A 17,312-nucleotide genomic window follows, 5' to 3' on the forward strand; every position below is an offset into this window, starting at 1 on the left:
CCATAAAATGGAACAGAGTATTTTTATTAATTTAATCTTAAATTTAATATATATGGGCTGACGAATGAGTTGACCAAAAGAGAGACAGAACTAAAAGCTCTCCTTTTTCTAAAATTGGAAAATGACCCATTTCCCTTATATTCTTACTCCAACCCCATAAAAAGGAATTTGAATTTACCCAACCGTCAACCACTTGAAGCTGACCTGAAAAAGAAACAATTTTGAAGGTACCATCCACCACATAAAGTTATAAATGAATGAGATCCCTGTAGATTAGAGAATAAGTCGAACAAAACATTATTTATAAAGGTATAAAAACTTCTCCTAATAAATACATTTCAAAAACCTTGAAAGAAAACCCAAAAAATAAATGTTCTATCAAATATCAAATCGGCTAACAGTCAACTTGAATCTAAACTTATCATGTAAGTGCTTATAATAAAGGCATGTGAGGGTCAACTGTAATCCACAAGATGGTGCCAAAAGCTGGATCCATATTTAATGCAACAGCTGAAGGTGGAGAGAGAGAGAGAGAGAGAGAGAGAGAGAATTTGGGTCAAGTTCTGCCCTAAATAGCCCACAGAAAACTACATGAAAACTCCAAAACACAATAACAGCAGCCTGCAGAATTATAGATTCTGATCCTACAATTTAGCTGAACACTTAAAAGCCTCGTCTCAGCATGCATTGGTTCAAATATAAGAGAGAGAGAGATGAACTAATAATTCACTACAAACTGCACTTATACACAATGGTAAACAACAGGACAGACAATCTTTCTAAGCACATAGTTAAGGGAAGTTCAAGCATTTGATGGGCTTTCTACATTTTTACTATTCTGGTTACCTTTGACGATGAACGAGGACGTGTTCTCAAGGTGTTCTGCTGCTCCATTGGTCCTAGGTGAGCGGCGGTTCTCTTGGATTGGTTGATCCAACCCACTGTTTTCGAGGTCTCGTAATGGGAACTCGTGGCAGGGATGAGCATAGGCATCTGAGTTGAGGTTGTAATGGGAGCGAATTGCTGAACTAAACAAGGGTTGCATCGTTCGTTTCTTGTCTGGGACGTCACGTAACGATATACGACAAACCGGGCATGTTAGGTTCTGATGCAGCCATATGTCTATGCAGTTCACATGGAAGGAGTGTCCACAGTTGGGAAGAATGCGCAATAAATCTTCACTATGATAGTCTGCCAAGCAAACTGTGCATCTGCCATTCAAAACAGAATCTAATTTGGCTGTGTTGTGTTGTTCCATGATTTGCTAAACAAACGTGAATGTAGCATCACATAAAACCAAAAGGAATTGTAATCACAATCTTAAATATCATCACTTTTTGGACTAGATTCGGAAATCCACCTTGTTTCCTCAGATCAAAATACCATATCGTCTTTTTTTCCGCTAAGGAATCACAACAAAGTCACGCACAGCAGAAACCATTTGTGTTATTTAAGTACGAGTCTACGAGAGAGAGAGACATTTAGGAATGGTGCTCTATAGAAACTTCTCCCCATTTATAAGAAGAATTCTTGAATAGCATCCACGGCCCTGCATACATTTCATGATATCTGCCACTTCTCTAACATCACCAAGGTGAGATCCCACATCGGTTGGGGAGGAGAACGAAACATTTTTTTATAAGGGTGCGGAAACCTCTCTCTAGCAGACGCGTTTTAAAAACCTGGAGGGAAAGCCCAAAAAAGACAATATCTGCTAGTAGTAGAATTAGGCCATTACAACCAATCAGTCTGGGATCACATAGATGATCAAGATGGTGTCGCATACTTTTGAAACCTAGCTCAATAGATTCAATATTCCTCCTAGAGTGGAATTGTATGGAAGGAGAAGGGCTGAAGAAGTCGTAGTAAGGCTTGATCTGTGAGTGTGGGAGAGCACTTCTGTAATGAACTTAAGAGTTGGGCTCATTTAGTTCAGTTGCTTGTTAACAAGAGGGGAGCAGACATCGTTTGATCATTTGGGATTCTGGTAATGGAAAGAATAGGGAGTTCGAGTTCTCCCTTGGTCATGTATTGTTTCTTTAAACATAATGCAACCAGAATAGGGAGCTCGAGCTCGAGTTAATTCAAAATACTGCAAGCAAAGGTTGTTTCATGAGAGCTAGGGAGCAAAGAAGATCTGCATAAGGGTTTTTAAGTTCTTAACACTTAAGGTATACTCAAGCTAAGGGAACTCAATATTGTATAAGAATATCTTCAGAAAGCTCCAAGGTAGAGTGAAACTAATGGAGCATGATTGAATCATGTCCATAACAAGTTATCGTTTGTTCCAAGCCATATGAGATTTTAACGAATAACGCCTCTATCGACATCTATTGCTAAGGGCCCAGGCTGATTAGGACTATGTTTGAAGCCAACTTACCAAAACGTCTCATAAAAAAGTCACGATTTCTAGTAACTTATGGGAAAACCAATCAACTACAAGTCCAACTCATTGCAAGCTCATCATTTTCCCATAGGTAAAGCATGCAGTCACATGTCTCTCTCCTTTCATTGGTAAAGTCATTAAGCTTTTCATTAAAATGATAGGGAATTTCTTGAAAAATCATGAAAACCAATGAAATGAGAAACTGAATTGAAGGGGGCACATACTGAGAATTTCTCATGGATGAGAAGTATTCATCACTGTATTTCTTAGTTGGAAAGTTGGCTACAACCAAAGGCTCTAGACCGTGTAATCCCCGTTCCAGCTGCAACAAAGAAGTTCGACGTGTAAATAAAGAAATATCCATAAACGAATCAACCTAAAGCCTGAACAAAGTCTAAAAGTAGTATATTAAAAAGAAAAAGGAGTAGAAATGTGAATTGTGAAATATGAATGCACAACCACTGCCTATGAGAACAAACAAGAATTGAGTTTTTTCAAAGACCCTTTTTGTTTCTGTATAACCTCCCAATCCACGACAATGCAAAAAGACTATCTTAAAAATTGTTGAGAATTACTGATAGAAGTAGGTCCACGTTGGCTAATTAAGAGGATGTCATGAGTTTATAAGTAAGGAATACATCTTCATTAGTATGAGGCCTTTTGGAGAAACCAAAAGCAAAGTTACGAGAGCTTATGCTCAAAGTGGACAATATCATATCATTATGGAGGTTCGTGGTTTCTAACATGGTATCAGAGTCATGCCCTTAACTTAGCCATGTCAATCAAATCTTTAAGTGTCGAACAAAAAAGTGACTCAAGAATGTAGTTTGTTTGATGGCTCTAGAGAAGGAGTCGAGCCTCAATTAAGGATAGGTTGTTCGAGAGCTCCATATGATAGACCTCAAGGGAGGCTCTACGGTGTACTTTGTTCGAGGAAGAATTGTTGAGGATTATTGAAAGGAGTAGTCCCATGTAGGCTAATTAAGAGGATGATTAGGAATACATCTTCACTAGTACGAGACCTTTTGGGGAAACCAAAAGCAAAAGTAAAAGAGCTTATGCTCAAAGTGGACAACATCGTACCATTGTGGAGATCTGTAGTTTCACAAAAAACGTATTAGCAGAACTATGTAAGAGAGATAACCAAACAACACCATATCCAAATACATGAAATAGGCCCCGGCAGACCGAAAAGAGAGCGAAAAAAGGGGGCGAAATCGAAACGAAGTAAAACCACAGCATGAAATGAATCCTGAAACTACATGAAAATGGCAGAAAAGCAAGTATTGAAGTGATGGCACTTTAACTATAATGCAGAGAGGCAATCATATCCAGTTTCCAGTGATAAATCTATGGCATATGAATTAACATACAGAAATTAAGCCTAGAAAGAGTAACAAAAAGGGAGACGAGTTCCAAGGGAAATTAGCGACCAACAAGAACAAAAATTAACTAGCTAGAACAAAATCAAAATAGATATATCCACATCAAATCTGGAAGCGAATTAAACAAGAAAAAAACATGCTCACCCCACTGAGATCGGATCTAGAAGCGATTGGGAAGGAGCGCCTTGAAGCATTGAGATGAATCCGAGCACAAACAAGCCTTGTGCAGACGAACACGATGAACAAAGTGCTCACAGTGAATCCAATCACAGTCATCACCAAGTTTATTCCAGAAGACATCATTCTCCAAATATCCTCAACTCAAAAACTCCTTTCCGCACCAATCGAAACTCAAATTTCGAAATGAAATCAGTTTGAGCAATTCAACAGTGTGTTCAACTACCAACTAAAATCGAGGCAACTTCAGCAGCTTCAACCTCGGAAGGAAGTCCAATCCCATTCACGCCAAAACAGAACGGAATTCGATCCCCATGATGAATCATATCAAGAAAACTCTCGAATCCAAATGAAGAAAGGAAAAAAGAGGTTAAAATCTTGAATTAATTTGCAGGGAAGTGGGAGCTTACTAAAGTGAATCGACTGGTGGTTGACGATATCGGATGGTGACTGTTTTATTGTGGAATTGAGCACAAAAACCCCAGTGAAAGAGATTGAAACCATGGTGGAGATACCGGGAATCGGCAAAAACAGAAAAGGAGAGAATCCATTTGAAGAATTTTGGGTGCGGATTGAGGATCGAAACAAAAACTCAAAACCCGGAGACTCGAATTGAAATCCGAAGCGTACGAAGATGGAATCTTCTAATGAATATTTAAAGAAGAAGAATCAAATATGTTCAGACATTAATGGAAATCACGATTGAATTATTAACAAAGAGGAGTAATTGAGCCCTCATTTTCTGCTAATCATACTTTTAAAAATTATTAAAGCTTGTAATTTACTTCTAATAATTATATTTGGTCACTTCTTCTGTTAATTCCTTACCAAAAACGGACGCCCCCACCTACTCGGGTTTTCAACTACTTTTATTTGCTTTTAGCTTATAACATTACTTTCTTGTAAAATTTATCAACGTTTTCTAAAACACTTTCTCTTGAACATGACCAAAGCTCGATCATACGTCTAAATTGTCTGCCACTTGCGATTTTCATATGATGGACTTGTTCGCTGGATTAGAATAAGTGTCGTACAATCGCTATCTCATTACCACAATAGTACAATAGTGCGATTTTCATATGATTGACTTGTTCGCTGGATTAGAATAAGTGTTGTACAATCGCTATCTCATTACCACAATAGTACAATAGTGATAGTGACGGTATGTAATGTGGACTAATCCTGAAAAGTCAGCCCAAATGAGATTAGGATTAGAAGTATTTTATGGTTTATTTTAACCTGATGTCCAGACAGAACAACCTTAAGTTACAGGACAAACAACGTTAATATTACAAACGGACAAATCTCCTTCTCCTTCTAATGCCAATTTCCTTCCAGCAAGGTAGAAATGGCCTTCCAAGGTACCTGAAGAATATATCACAAATCTGTACTTATATAACTACATGCAACTATCTATACATATTCGGCCTAAGTTGATCTTCGAAAAATGAATATTGGTTGGTCGGAGGCATTTCTAAGGTCCGATTGGGAAGAGTTCTTAAGAAGCTATCATTCGGATGGATGCTCGACGATACTGGAGGTGGTGATGGATAACTGTGCACATAGGGAGAAGGTTGAATTGCATCGAAGTATTGATCGAAATGATGGTTCTGGCCAGGATTTTTCCATCTATGCTCGGGGAAATGGTCGGTTAGATATCCATCTCGGGTAGAACCCGAACCAGTATGGTAATGGCTGCTGCGTAAACCTGTTAAAAAACTTGATCTATCCTCCATTTCATGAGCAGGGAAAATTTGATGAGTTGCAGATAATGCAACACTCACACCAGTATAACGAGCTGTCGATCTTAACTCGGAACTTGAAGCCAAGAAGTTCGGCTGTGTAGAAGAAGCTTCAGCAGCAAAATCAGTTGGAAGTCTGAAGAGCCCAGCACATCCAATTGGGATTTCTAACCTGTCCTCAACTTTTGGAACAGATAAGGCTCCAATGGATTTATCAACTGAACCACCTTCTACAAAGGGTAATTTGTTGATTTTCTTGGTTAGTGATAGTTTGGCTTGTATAAGTGCTTCTAGTACACCATCTAATGCAGGCGGTTCATGTGGCACCAGTGCATATAGATCGTTACGACTGCACGGAGTTTCTTGGTCATAGATATTGATACCAGTATGAGATGACAACAGCCTTTCTGGGAGCCCATGATTGATGTTGGAGGTACATGAAGGTTCTTGTTCTCTGTTTTCTTGGCTTTCTTGGCATTGCTTTACATTAGCCATAGGAAAGGTAAATTCTTCAAGTGATCTTGAAGTGGAAACGCTGTTCATATTCTGATCCTGAAAGTCTTCCACATCAGAACACAAAGATGGGCCAAGCCCCCCACTGGTTTGAGCTTGGGACAAATCTCTAGTGACACAATCGGCTGAAACCTGTGATTTTGGTTCATTTGCAAGCAAAGAACTATTCGACAGATTTGGCGCTTGAGCCCTGATCTCGTCCCTTTCCTCGGTGATATCTGAATGGTTTCCAGGGTCACAAGAATCCTACACAAGCAATGAACCAAGAGAGAAGAATAAGTTGTTAAAGAAACTACCACTGTGCAAACGATAATGTAATTGGGTCAAAACCAGAGGACAAATTGCCCCCACCCACCATCTGACAATGTTCTAACATTTACAGACTAGTACAAGGAGAAAGACATGTATATAATAGTCAAAATCCATTGCTAGTAGATATTGTCCGCTATGGCCCGTTATATATCACCGTCAGTCTCTCGGTTTTTAAGACGTGTCTGCTAGGGAGAGGTTTCCACATCCTTAATAAGGAATGTTTTAGTCTCATCTCCAATCAATGTGGGATCTCACAATCCACCCTTTTTGGGGCTCAGCGTCCTTGCTGGCAGATTGCTCGATGACTGACTTTGATACCATTTGTAATAGCCAAAGCCCACCGCTAGTAGATATTGTCCACTATGGTCCGTTACGTATTGCCGTCAGCATCACGGTTTTAAAATGTGTCTGCTAGGGAAATGTTTTCACACCCTTATAAGGAATGTTTCCCTTAAAGCAGGTAAATGAGTGCACAAAATCAAGGACGGCTGCAAAGACATATGTCTGGCAGGGATTGACTGTATAACGTGATTGTTATGCAATAAAAGCAAGGCGAATGGCTTCCCTTTTTTTCTTTTTGTTACAAAAACAAAGAAAACAATCTTTACATAATCCCACAGATTTACTTAAAATTTATTTTCATGATACTGGAGAATCCTACTAGAGAAAAGAAAAGGGAAGGCATTACTATCATCAACAGAAGTTATCTAGCTAAAACAGGAGAGACTTGAAGAAAAAAGTGACCAATATGATAAAGAGTGCTCATCATGTAAGGTAGATGAAAGAAAAAAAGGAATGCATGATCCTAGCATCAAAATAGAACTTTCATAAAAGCCTCAATAAAATTGTGGATATAATGAAAGAAAGAACAGTCAACTATCGCAAGTAATAAGTTTCTGATAGAACATACGGGAGTGCTGTTGTTATTTTCTCTGAACTTCTCTTCCCATTCTCTTTGAGCGTTTTCCATTGCTTCATATTGATCAATGAGTTGTGCTTGACATTTCAATGACTTCTCCATAGCGCTTACCTTTTCATATCCATCTAAATCATGATCTTGATCTTTATTTCCTACACTATTATGAACTTCTGAAGAACCCAAGCGTGTCTTTTCATGAAGTTCATAGCTGTCTCTCGAGATCTTGTCCCCATTTACAGAGTAATTCCGAGAGTCTTCTGAACAAGTAGATGATATCTCTTGACAACTATCCACGCATGTCTTGGATTTGAGCTCTTGCTCCCCATCTAGTGGTCTGGTATGCATACGTAATAATTAATATTTCAAGTGCAAAGTTCAAGAAGAGCTTTACTCAACAACATCTCTTTAACACTCAATCAAATGATTGAACTACACTTCAAGGATCTAAGAAATAGTAGAAGCAGCCAACTATCATCTAACACCCCTATACGATAAGCCAAACGGGTTCCGCTAAAGAGACAATACTTGCTTGCCGAAGAAAGAATATAAAAGAAGGGAACAAACAATCTTATCTATCAGCCAAAGAGCGGAGTATAGCATATTAAGGGAGGAAAAAAACCTTCTATCAGCAACGAGAACAAAAGAGTAACAGTTACAAAATTGTTTCCGAAATAGCACCAAAGAAAGGTCAAGATTCTCGAAGTGTCTCCCTAAGATAAAACCATTCTCCCTCCGAAGAGTCTCGGAAAGTTCTATTCTTTTCCATTCAAGTCAACAGACACTCTAAGTAGATTTCTTTTTACAGGAGAGGGTGACCAGAAAACTACTAATCTATTGATTATCACAAAATATTAGGTAAGTACTAAGAGATTCAAAAGGTTTGTAGGATTGAACCCCACCTTCCATAGGAGACGGGGTGGCATAAGAACATATGAAGATTGTTGTCAATGACTAAAAAAAAATAACATATTAAGGGAATGGCTATGACCATAGAGGTTGGAATGGCTATGACCATTACATTCAGATCTCTCCAAAATCTCACTTCAGTAATTAGGAATTAATAGTCACTCCAGAATGCCAATTGATCTACAGGAACAATAACCTAGAGTCTTACAGATGATCCAATTTAACAAAAATTTCATAAATAGAGGACGAAAATAAACAGCTTGAGCATACCTTGTATCTCGACGTTTTATCTGGCGGCATGATCTTCCAAGTTGGTGTTTTGGTGAAGAAGAACCAATCGAAGTAAAATTGCTTTGACTTCTTATAGAAAATTTTTTGTACTTCTCGCGAATATGTGGTCTATCATTGCGTCCTTTCCAAGACAGGCTTCCACCTAACATTGGAGAAGTATCAGAACCTGAATATTCTTCGTGTTCGTTTCTCCTTCCTATTGAACTGGAGTTTGCATCCCCTCTTACACAGCCATCCTCAACTTTTGCCGTTTCATGGTCAGAGTTTGAATCAAGTGTCTCAGAAATATCTGTAGCCCCATTGTCTTCTAAGATGGCAAGTACATCTGCTGTGGCCTTTTCAGCCATTCTTCTTTGAAAAGACACAACCCTTAGCTGCTCCTCCAGTTCTGCAACCTATGGTAAAAAAATTATATTTCTAGATCAAACACACGAGATAGAAGCCATGTAAAACCAACAAAAATAATAAACAAACACTGAACTCTTTTTGCTAGTTCATCAGCTCTCTCTCTTGCACATTTTGAAACAGATCGTTCTGATAGTAATCGAGCACGAAGAAACTCAATAGTCATTGCAGTTGTGTCCTCCACACCAGGAACGCTCCTGATACACCAATGACCATTAAAACATACGCAATCAACTCCACCATTTAATTATAACATAGCATCCATCCAAGTATGAGTACAGTTCGTTTTCCCAATAACCAATACAACTGTACAATGCTTTTAAACATTAATTTAAAAAAAGTTGCATCTGATCTAAATTAAAACAGAAAACTTAAGTTCCATTTCTCCGAAATTTCTCGCAATCTCAGCTTTGAGACAAAGCCGTTTACATCCTTAAGGAGCAAAAATGTCTCGATGGAAGACGGCAAACTAGTAATTCATAATCCAGAATCATATAGAAAAAAGCAACTTAACCTCCTAAATCTAATACACTTTGTTCAAGAACAATCCACCAATCACAGGATTACACAAGCTCAAACGATAATCGGAGACTTACGGAACCACTAAAAACTAGAGGCAAAAGCAGAAGAGCTATTGAAATTAAAGAAAGCCAGATGAGTCGTACCTCGGATCTTGCTGATCCTGATCAGGATTCTCCATTATCTAACTGATAAAACAGCTTCAAGAGAAGAATAAGAAGATTACTAATAACTGAGCAGCAAAAACAGGAGAAATTTGAGCAGAAAACAAATGAGAAACTCAGAGAAAATAGGAAGAAGAGATGAAGATTAAAGAAAACGCATGCTATTTCTGACCTCAGAATGAAGCTTCCATGAACCCTAACGGAGACTTTAGTTTGAGTATGAGGGAAGGAGGTGGGAATGGTGGAGAAACTCCATTCCTGCGACCATATGAACAAAGATGGGACCAAAAATCAACAGCTTTCGTGAATGTTTGGGTCCGATTCGATTAGGACAACATCCTCTGCAATAAACCATAATATATATCACATCACCAAGGAGACTAGAATATAAATAATAACTGTAAATTATTTATTTATTAATTTAAATATATTTTTTCATTTTTTATTTTTAGTAATTTTTTCTAGAAATACTTGTCATATTATTTCTATAATTCCAATCGGTATTATATTCGTTTTATTATTTTAATTTAATATAATCATATTATTTCATATGTTTTTTTCGGGATATTTTGTTAAATAGTAAAGTATTTTAATAATTTATTTTGTCCATTTTCACTACAATTATGATGTGGGTTTTTGGAGTAAATTATTTATTTTGTTTTATTCAAATAAATTTTAAACTTTTAAATTTTTTTATTTTGTATTTAGTAAATAGGTTAATAAATTTTAAACATTTTAATATTTGACGTAATCAGATTTTTATTTTTTATTTTTTAATTTCATAATTTTTTATTTAAAAATCCTGCTAGAGGTCTGTTTAAGTAATCAATTAAATTAATATTTATTGGGTATTGTACATCAATGGTGATTGGCTTACTTTTTTTTTTTTTCTTTTTTTTTTCTTTTTACATAAAATAATGGCATTTTTTCCTATCAGAAATTGACTTTTATTATTTTTTTATAAACAAAATAAAATGTTGTATTATTTCTTTATTTTTTATTAAATAACATTTTTTTCTTTATTCGTACCACCTAAAAGTTGACATAGCATCTATTTTCTATTAAAAAAATTTAATTTTTTTAATTATTAAATCCATACGCAACTAAATTCAAAACTTTCATAAGTGAATCAACTCAAACTCTTTTTTTTTTTTTTTTCCTTCTTATTCATTTCTCGATCAATAGTCGATGATGGGGTCGGTTCAACCTCCAGCCCAACTGACTTATAACACTATAAAAGATAGTTTACAAGTGCAGCTTATGGTTTAGAGGGGAATGAATCCTTCACCATTTTCATATCTGTTTAATGTTACACTTGGAATGGAGATATGAATCGAATCGAATAATAAAGCGAAGGCCTGCAAGACTCACCAAACTATACACAGATCAGCTGGGAGATGAAGCTGCTGACAAAAGCATTAATGTCGTAGCAAGATCACGAGGAAGTTGGTCGTAGCAATCGCTTAGAATCTCCTGCCAAATCAAAGAGAGAAGAAATGGTTGATCTAAACGGTATTCGAATCGAGACATCTGGTGGAACCTACAAAGCCATGGATCTTAAACTGCCCCTCTTGGGATGAGAAATATACATTTTTAGAGAAACTTTATGCGAAAAGGAGACGGGTCACGCAAAGTGATCACGACATGACAACTATTGAACATCTTCACATATTTCAGGCCATGAAATGTGTTTCTCAAAGACTTCAATTTTGGATAAAGTATACGAACTAACTAAATATCAGAAGACCATTTTCAACTCCTTTTAATGGCTGTTTCGAAGCACGAATTACAGTGATAGGCATTCAATAAAACATGCACCACAGACAAATTAGAGGTAAAAAAGCAATCCAATCCAATCCAAACATTGCTCATTCAGAGATAGAGCAACCAATAGAGACCTAAGGTGAACGTTCTGACAGCATGCAGCTTCATTCAAACCTTATTGTAACAGCTCAAGCTCCACCGCTAACAGATATTATCTTCTTTGGATTTTTCCTTTCGGGCTTTCTCTCAAGGTTTTTAAAACGCGTCTGTTAGGGAGAGGTTTCCACACACTTAAAAAAAATGTTTCGTTCTCCTCTCCCACCGATGTGGGATATCACACTTATGGAGCTAGTAAATTGATAGATACAACCACCAACGAAAAGCTGGGGATGAAAGAACGCTCCAACTTCACATCTTCTTGAGTTCAACACTATCATCAATAGAGAATTGATTTGCTAAAGTTCCGCTACTCCAATGAATGTTTTAAAGTTTTACTGGCTATGACAATAACTTAAGCAGATTATGAACTTCTAACATCAACAGTAATATTCAAATACTGCACTGCGGACTGTGGAATATCATAAAAATCACTATACACAAATATCTACCTTGTTTATGAACAGCAGCTATGAAATTCATACAAAAAGGATAAAATCAGGAGTACCTCAAACAGCTCGTTTATATTATCTGCAGTCTTTGCAGATGTCTCAATAAAGAACAGTCCATTCTTCTCTGCATACTCAGTCCCATCCTTCAAAAGTGAAACATAAGTATCTCACATTAGTGAGTTAAAGTTTCTTTACCCATTCTGAAAAAGAAACAAAATAGACCAAAAAAAGAAAAAGAAAAAAGAAGACAGGAGAAGAAGAATGCATTTGATTGAATAACATTGAACTTACCTGAACAGATACTTTCCTTTCCTCTTGAAGATCAGCTTTGTTACCGACCAATGCCAAAATGATATCAGAGCGGCCATGCTTCTGTAGCTCCTGTGAGTGCCCAGTATGAATTGTGAAGATTGTGAATTAGTCAAAGCTCAAAGGATAACCAAATCAAAAGGGACACAATAATCTTTGTTGATATTTTAAAAATAGGACGAATCTTTGTTAACGTGATCAACATTGATTGATTTGAAAACCGAAAAAGGAATAAATAAAAGATCGTCTTGTCTCCTTTTTTTTTTTTTTTTTTTTTCCTTCCTTGGGGCAGGAAACAACACAACAATTATAAAGAAACAAAGTGAAATGAAAAGTACGAGTCAGAAGAATGACGATCATCAAAGTAAAAGCGAAAAGTCCACACACCATAAATGTAAACTGGAAAATGAGGAGAAACTACAATGGAACAACATATAGGTAGTGAAGAATGTGATTATCTGATTATCTTCCCATAGATTAAAAAGAATTCCGTTTAAATTGAATCAAGGGTGTGTGGGATGTTAAACTAATGAGGAGCTGCCATGAATAAGGACTATGAACAAAGATCGTCGCTAGTAAATATAGTACGAAAACTACATAATCACTTTAAAACATACCTTAACCCAATATTTTGCTTTGGCGAATGAATCTGAGTTTGTTATATCATATACAACAACTGCAACTGCAGCACCTCGATAGTAAAGTGGAGCTAATGCAGCATACCTAAATCAAGACAAATCAACAGTGATAACCTTTTGCAATAAAAAGCTCTTGTGAACATGAAGCAAGCTAAAAATGGCTACCAATGAGAATATGATTACTTTCTAAGAAGTTAAAAACATGTGTTTGAGGATATCAACTAGAGATTAAGATAGTCCTACCTCTCTTGCCCAGCGGTATCCCATATTTCAAATTTCACTGTAGTGGAATCTTGTAAAACTATCGTTTGTGACAAGAACGATGCTCCAACAGTTACCTGAGTTTTCTCAACAAACATGTCGAATCAAACGATTGTAATTCCTTTGGGAATGGAATGATAAAAACGTAAATTTATTTATATTGTGAGATCCCACATCGGTTGGAGAGTAGAACGAAGCATTCCTTAAAGGGTGTGGAAACCTCTCCCTAACATAAGGGTTTTAAAACCTTGAAAGAAAGCCCTTAAGGGAAAGACCAAAAAAGACAGTATCTACTAACAGTGGGCTTGAGATGTTACATGTATTGGGCTCACATTTATCTTAAGAATTAACAGAATGTAACACAATGCTGACCTTAGACGTCGGATCAAACTGACCACGGACAAAGCGAAGAACAATACAGCTTTTACCAACACCAGAATCACCTAACAGGACAAGCTGCATAAAGACAGAAAGGGAAGTTGTAAAAAACAAACAAGATATCATAAAAACTTTTAAGCTCTCTAAGCAAGCACAATATTTGACGCAATACAACTTACTTAAGGGGCCTCATGTTCGTCTTCAACAGTAAAGAATTGTAAATCAACAAAATTCCCAGCTATCAGACTGACATAGAACATACTTAAGGGGCCGTATTCCATTAACACTGAAAAGACAAGAACTACAAGTGAATCATTTGGTTGCATCATATCAAATACCTTGACGCGCAAATTCTTGGAACCAGCTGCCCTGTTCTTTGGATTAAGCCGCCCCGATCCTCCAGAAGCCCTGCCTGCATTACAAATCCCACCAAAATATCAATGAAACTCGACCTAAACTCGTATACGTAAGATAAAACCAACCAAACCCTAATGCTGCCATTAAAGAAAATCAATGAACCAAGACAACTCCATAATTAGCAACAACATAAAACAGACCAAACAATCGACCTCCTAGATTCTCAATACGCCCTCTTCGATCATAATTAAATAGACGAATAAACAATCTGATAACCCTAACAAAACTGAAGCAACGTAATTCGAGAATTGAAAATACCAGGGACAGAGGAGGAGGAGCCCATGTCGATCAAGGGTATGTAAAACAACCACTCCCAAGTAATTCTCTGTCGATTGAACTTTCGTGGAGTCTACGCAGAAATTGGAGAATTCTGCGAAGGAGAAGAAGAAGCTTGCTCCTTCGCGACTGGTTCGTTAATGGCTGTAACCTTCAATTGAATCGAGAAGAAGAACGACGTTATACCCAAAATAAACAATGGCGAAGAAGAACGACACTGTCTCGCAAAAAACGACATGTCGGATTCGGGAAAGCAGGCCGAAGGAAAGAAGATGACAGGCCAGTTACGGCCCAATAATGAAACTGGGCTGATTGGACCGGACTTCTACATAAGTGAATCCCTTTCTTTTATTTTTTTAATCCCTATATTTTTTTTTCCACGTCAATAATTACGAGACATCGAACATCTAACGTGAAATAAATATCTTATCTATTGAGTTATGTTCGAATTTTTTTATTTTAAAACATCGAAAAAAAACACTTGTTTTTAAACCATCTGTTTTTGTTTGTCGATAACTCTACTTTCTTTCAGATAAGCTTATCTTACATTATCGTGATAAAGTTTTGACTTTAAAAAGAGAATAAATCTCGACTTAATAAAGGATATGGTGTGGACCATTGCTTTTTGACGATAATGAATGTTTTTTGTTTGAATCTCGACTTATCACGACTTCATGAATGTAACTCTCTTTCTCGAGGAAGTAGTAATGTTTCATCAACTCGTAGGTCCTCTAGTCAAGAGTTAGCTCTATTTGATCATGAATTTTGTGAGATCCCGCATCGGTTGCTTCATGTCCACTTTAGATCAGTCATATCTCATTTAAACCATTTATTTTTGTTTGTGGACACGAAACATTACTTATAAGGGTATGGAAGTCTCTCCGTAACAGACGCATTTTAAAATCTTGAGGGGAAAGGGAAAGCATAAAGAGGACAATATTTGCTAACGATGGACTTGAGGTATTACAAATGGTACCAGAGATAGACATTGAGTGGTGTACCAACGAGGACGCTCAGCCTCCAAAGGGGTGGATTGTGAGATCCCACATTGTTTAGAGAGAGAACGAAGCATTCCTTACAAGGGTGTGAAAACTTCTTCCTAATTAGACGCGTTTTAAAATTTTGAGAGAAAACTCAAGACAAAAAAGTCCAAAAATGACAACCTTGCTAACGGTGGGGTTGGGCTATTACAAATGGTACTAGAGATAGACACCGAGCGGTGGGTGGATTGTGAGATCCCATATCGTTTAGAGAGAGAACGAAGCATTCCTTACAAGGGTGTGAAAACTTCTCCCTAATTAGATGCGTTTTAAAATTTTGAGAGAAAACTCAAGACAAAAAAGTCCAAAAATGACAACCTTGCTAACGGTGGGGTTGGGCTATTACAAATGGTACTAGAGATAGACACCGAGCGGTGTGCCAACGAGAACACTCAACCTCCAAATGGGTGGATTGTGAGATCCCATATCGTTTAGAGAGAGAACGAAACATTCCTTACAAGGGTGTAAAAACTTCTCCCTAATAGACTCGCGTTTTAAAATCTCGAGAGAAAACCCAAGACAAAAACCCCTAAAAAAGGACAATATCTACTAGCGGTGGGCTTGAACTAGTGTAAAAACTGGTTTTTCTTAACGATAATTTCTAATTCCACGTTCAACATACAAGATTAGGGTTTAGCACCAAGAACAAGAACAAGAACAAAAACAAAAACAAGAACGATCGGGGACAACTCCAGGTGAAGGATGAGGAGAAAAGGGGTCAAAGTTAATTGGCAACACACTTTCCCTATCATAAGCAACCAATTTTATATATACGTGTATAGTTCATATCTTGTTTGATAGCAACCCTCAAATCTTTTCAAAACCCAATCTCCAAACTGTGGGAGTGTTTTGGTGCTATTAATCATTCAACTCATTCATCAATTTGGATAACCCTATCTCTCTTTTTGCCCATTATTCATTATTCCATATCTTAGTGTTCTATATCTTTTCTCGATTACGATGGATGCCTATTACCAAAAGTTTCATCGAATTATTCTAAGGATAATAAAGATCTAGTTTTTCTCGAACATATATCTACCGAGCTTACAAACATATAAATATTAGTGTGTGGATTTTTCCCGGCTTATTCACGAGAAAGCTTCTAGTATTACAGTAGTACGTACGTACTCTTTTCATTTAGTATTTGGCACGTCGTTAGATGAAATTCAGTGGTAATATACAAAATCGTAGTGCTATAAATTTCCTCCTTGTTCATCGACGATGTTCATATTGTATCTTCTTTAAAAGTAGAGGGTGTTCGTGGGTTGAGCTGGGACAGTTTTTAGACCAAACTCAATTGTTCAGATTATAAAATTTTTTATCCCAAACAACCCTTTGTTAAAATGATCCAACCGAGCTCAAAGTTGAGTTGAACTAATCAAATTTTTCGAGTTATCGTATTTTTTAATTTCGGGGGAGAAACTTGCAAAGGTGGACGAAAATCGGGACAAAACCGAAACTATTTGAATAAATGGGTTGGAAGGCAAAGAGAAACATCTAAGAGATTGATTGAAATGCAAGAGCTTTGTTGATTAGACCATCCCACTTTTTAAAGCTACATCACTCAAACAAATGGGACCTTATATTAATGCCTCTTTTTTCCAAAATTTAGGGTTTTTTTTATGGACAATTGAGAATAGGTCGGGAAAAATATAATTTAACCCTGTTTTAGATATCGGGACATATAATGTTTAACCTTCTAATAACGGGGTTTGAAATGGGTCTGTGAGCCCACGAGAGCTCTCGACAAATGAGCTGGTAAAACTTCAAAAGATGTTGTACGGTGCGATGTCTTGTTCCTGTTCGAAGGATTCTCTTTGTCAGCTTAAAATTATACTTACGTCACTTTTAATAATTCATTTAATTGTTTTAGTCGAGTCAATAAGACCATAGCTCAACTGA

At 36.9% G+C, this 17,312-nt stretch overlaps 3 protein-coding genes across 4 annotated transcripts; all 3 read right to left on the reverse strand.

Moving 5' to 3' along the window:
- Positions 1 to 650: 650 nt before the first annotated feature.
- On the reverse strand, positions 651 to 4,610 carry LOC111489441 (putative RING-H2 finger protein ATL71). The gene is made up of 3 exons (XM_023137656.1): positions 3,916 to 4,610; positions 2,611 to 2,708; positions 651 to 1,211 (listed from the first exon to the last, which is right to left on the reverse strand). The coding sequence occupies exons 1-3, from the start codon at positions 4,072 to 4,074 to the stop codon at positions 803 to 805; spliced, it is 666 nt and encodes a 221-aa protein (XP_022993424.1). The 5' UTR covers positions 4,075 to 4,610; the 3' UTR covers positions 651 to 802.
- A 554-nt stretch (positions 4,611 to 5,164) lies between these two features.
- On the reverse strand, positions 5,165 to 10,055 carry LOC111489126. 2 transcript variants are annotated; one of them, XM_023137179.1, is made up of 6 exons: positions 9,892 to 10,055; positions 9,702 to 9,743; positions 9,113 to 9,233; positions 8,611 to 9,026; positions 7,426 to 7,768; positions 5,165 to 6,449 (listed from the first exon to the last, which is right to left on the reverse strand). In XM_023137179.1, the coding sequence occupies exons 2-6, from the start codon at positions 9,734 to 9,736 to the stop codon at positions 5,358 to 5,360; spliced, it is 2,007 nt and encodes a 668-aa protein (XP_022992947.1). In that variant the 5' UTR covers positions 9,737 to 9,743; positions 9,892 to 10,055; the 3' UTR covers positions 5,165 to 5,357. The 2 variants fall into 2 exon arrangements, with proteins under 2 accessions (XP_022992947.1, XP_022992946.1); XM_023137178.1 differs by having other exon boundaries at positions 9,702 to 9,755.
- An 861-nt stretch (positions 10,056 to 10,916) lies between these two features.
- On the reverse strand, positions 10,917 to 14,531 carry LOC111489127 (ras-related protein RABF1-like). Its single transcript, XM_023137180.1, has 8 exons — positions 14,353 to 14,531; positions 14,016 to 14,089; positions 13,672 to 13,755; positions 13,282 to 13,376; positions 13,018 to 13,123; positions 12,383 to 12,472; positions 12,148 to 12,234; positions 10,917 to 11,192 (listed from the first exon to the last, which is right to left on the reverse strand). Exons 1-8 carry the CDS (start codon positions 14,375 to 14,377, stop codon positions 11,106 to 11,108), a joined length of 648 nt encoding a protein of 215 aa, XP_022992948.1. The 5' UTR covers positions 14,378 to 14,531; the 3' UTR covers positions 10,917 to 11,105.
- Between the last annotated feature and the right edge of the window lie 2,781 nt (positions 14,532 to 17,312).

This window comes from Cucurbita maxima, unplaced genomic scaffold, assembly GCF_002738345.1.
Source record: "Cucurbita maxima cultivar Rimu unplaced genomic scaffold, Cmax_1.0 Cma_Scf00014, whole genome shotgun sequence".
In the NCBI taxonomy this organism is placed as follows: domain Eukaryota; kingdom Viridiplantae; phylum Streptophyta; class Magnoliopsida; order Cucurbitales; family Cucurbitaceae; genus Cucurbita; species Cucurbita maxima.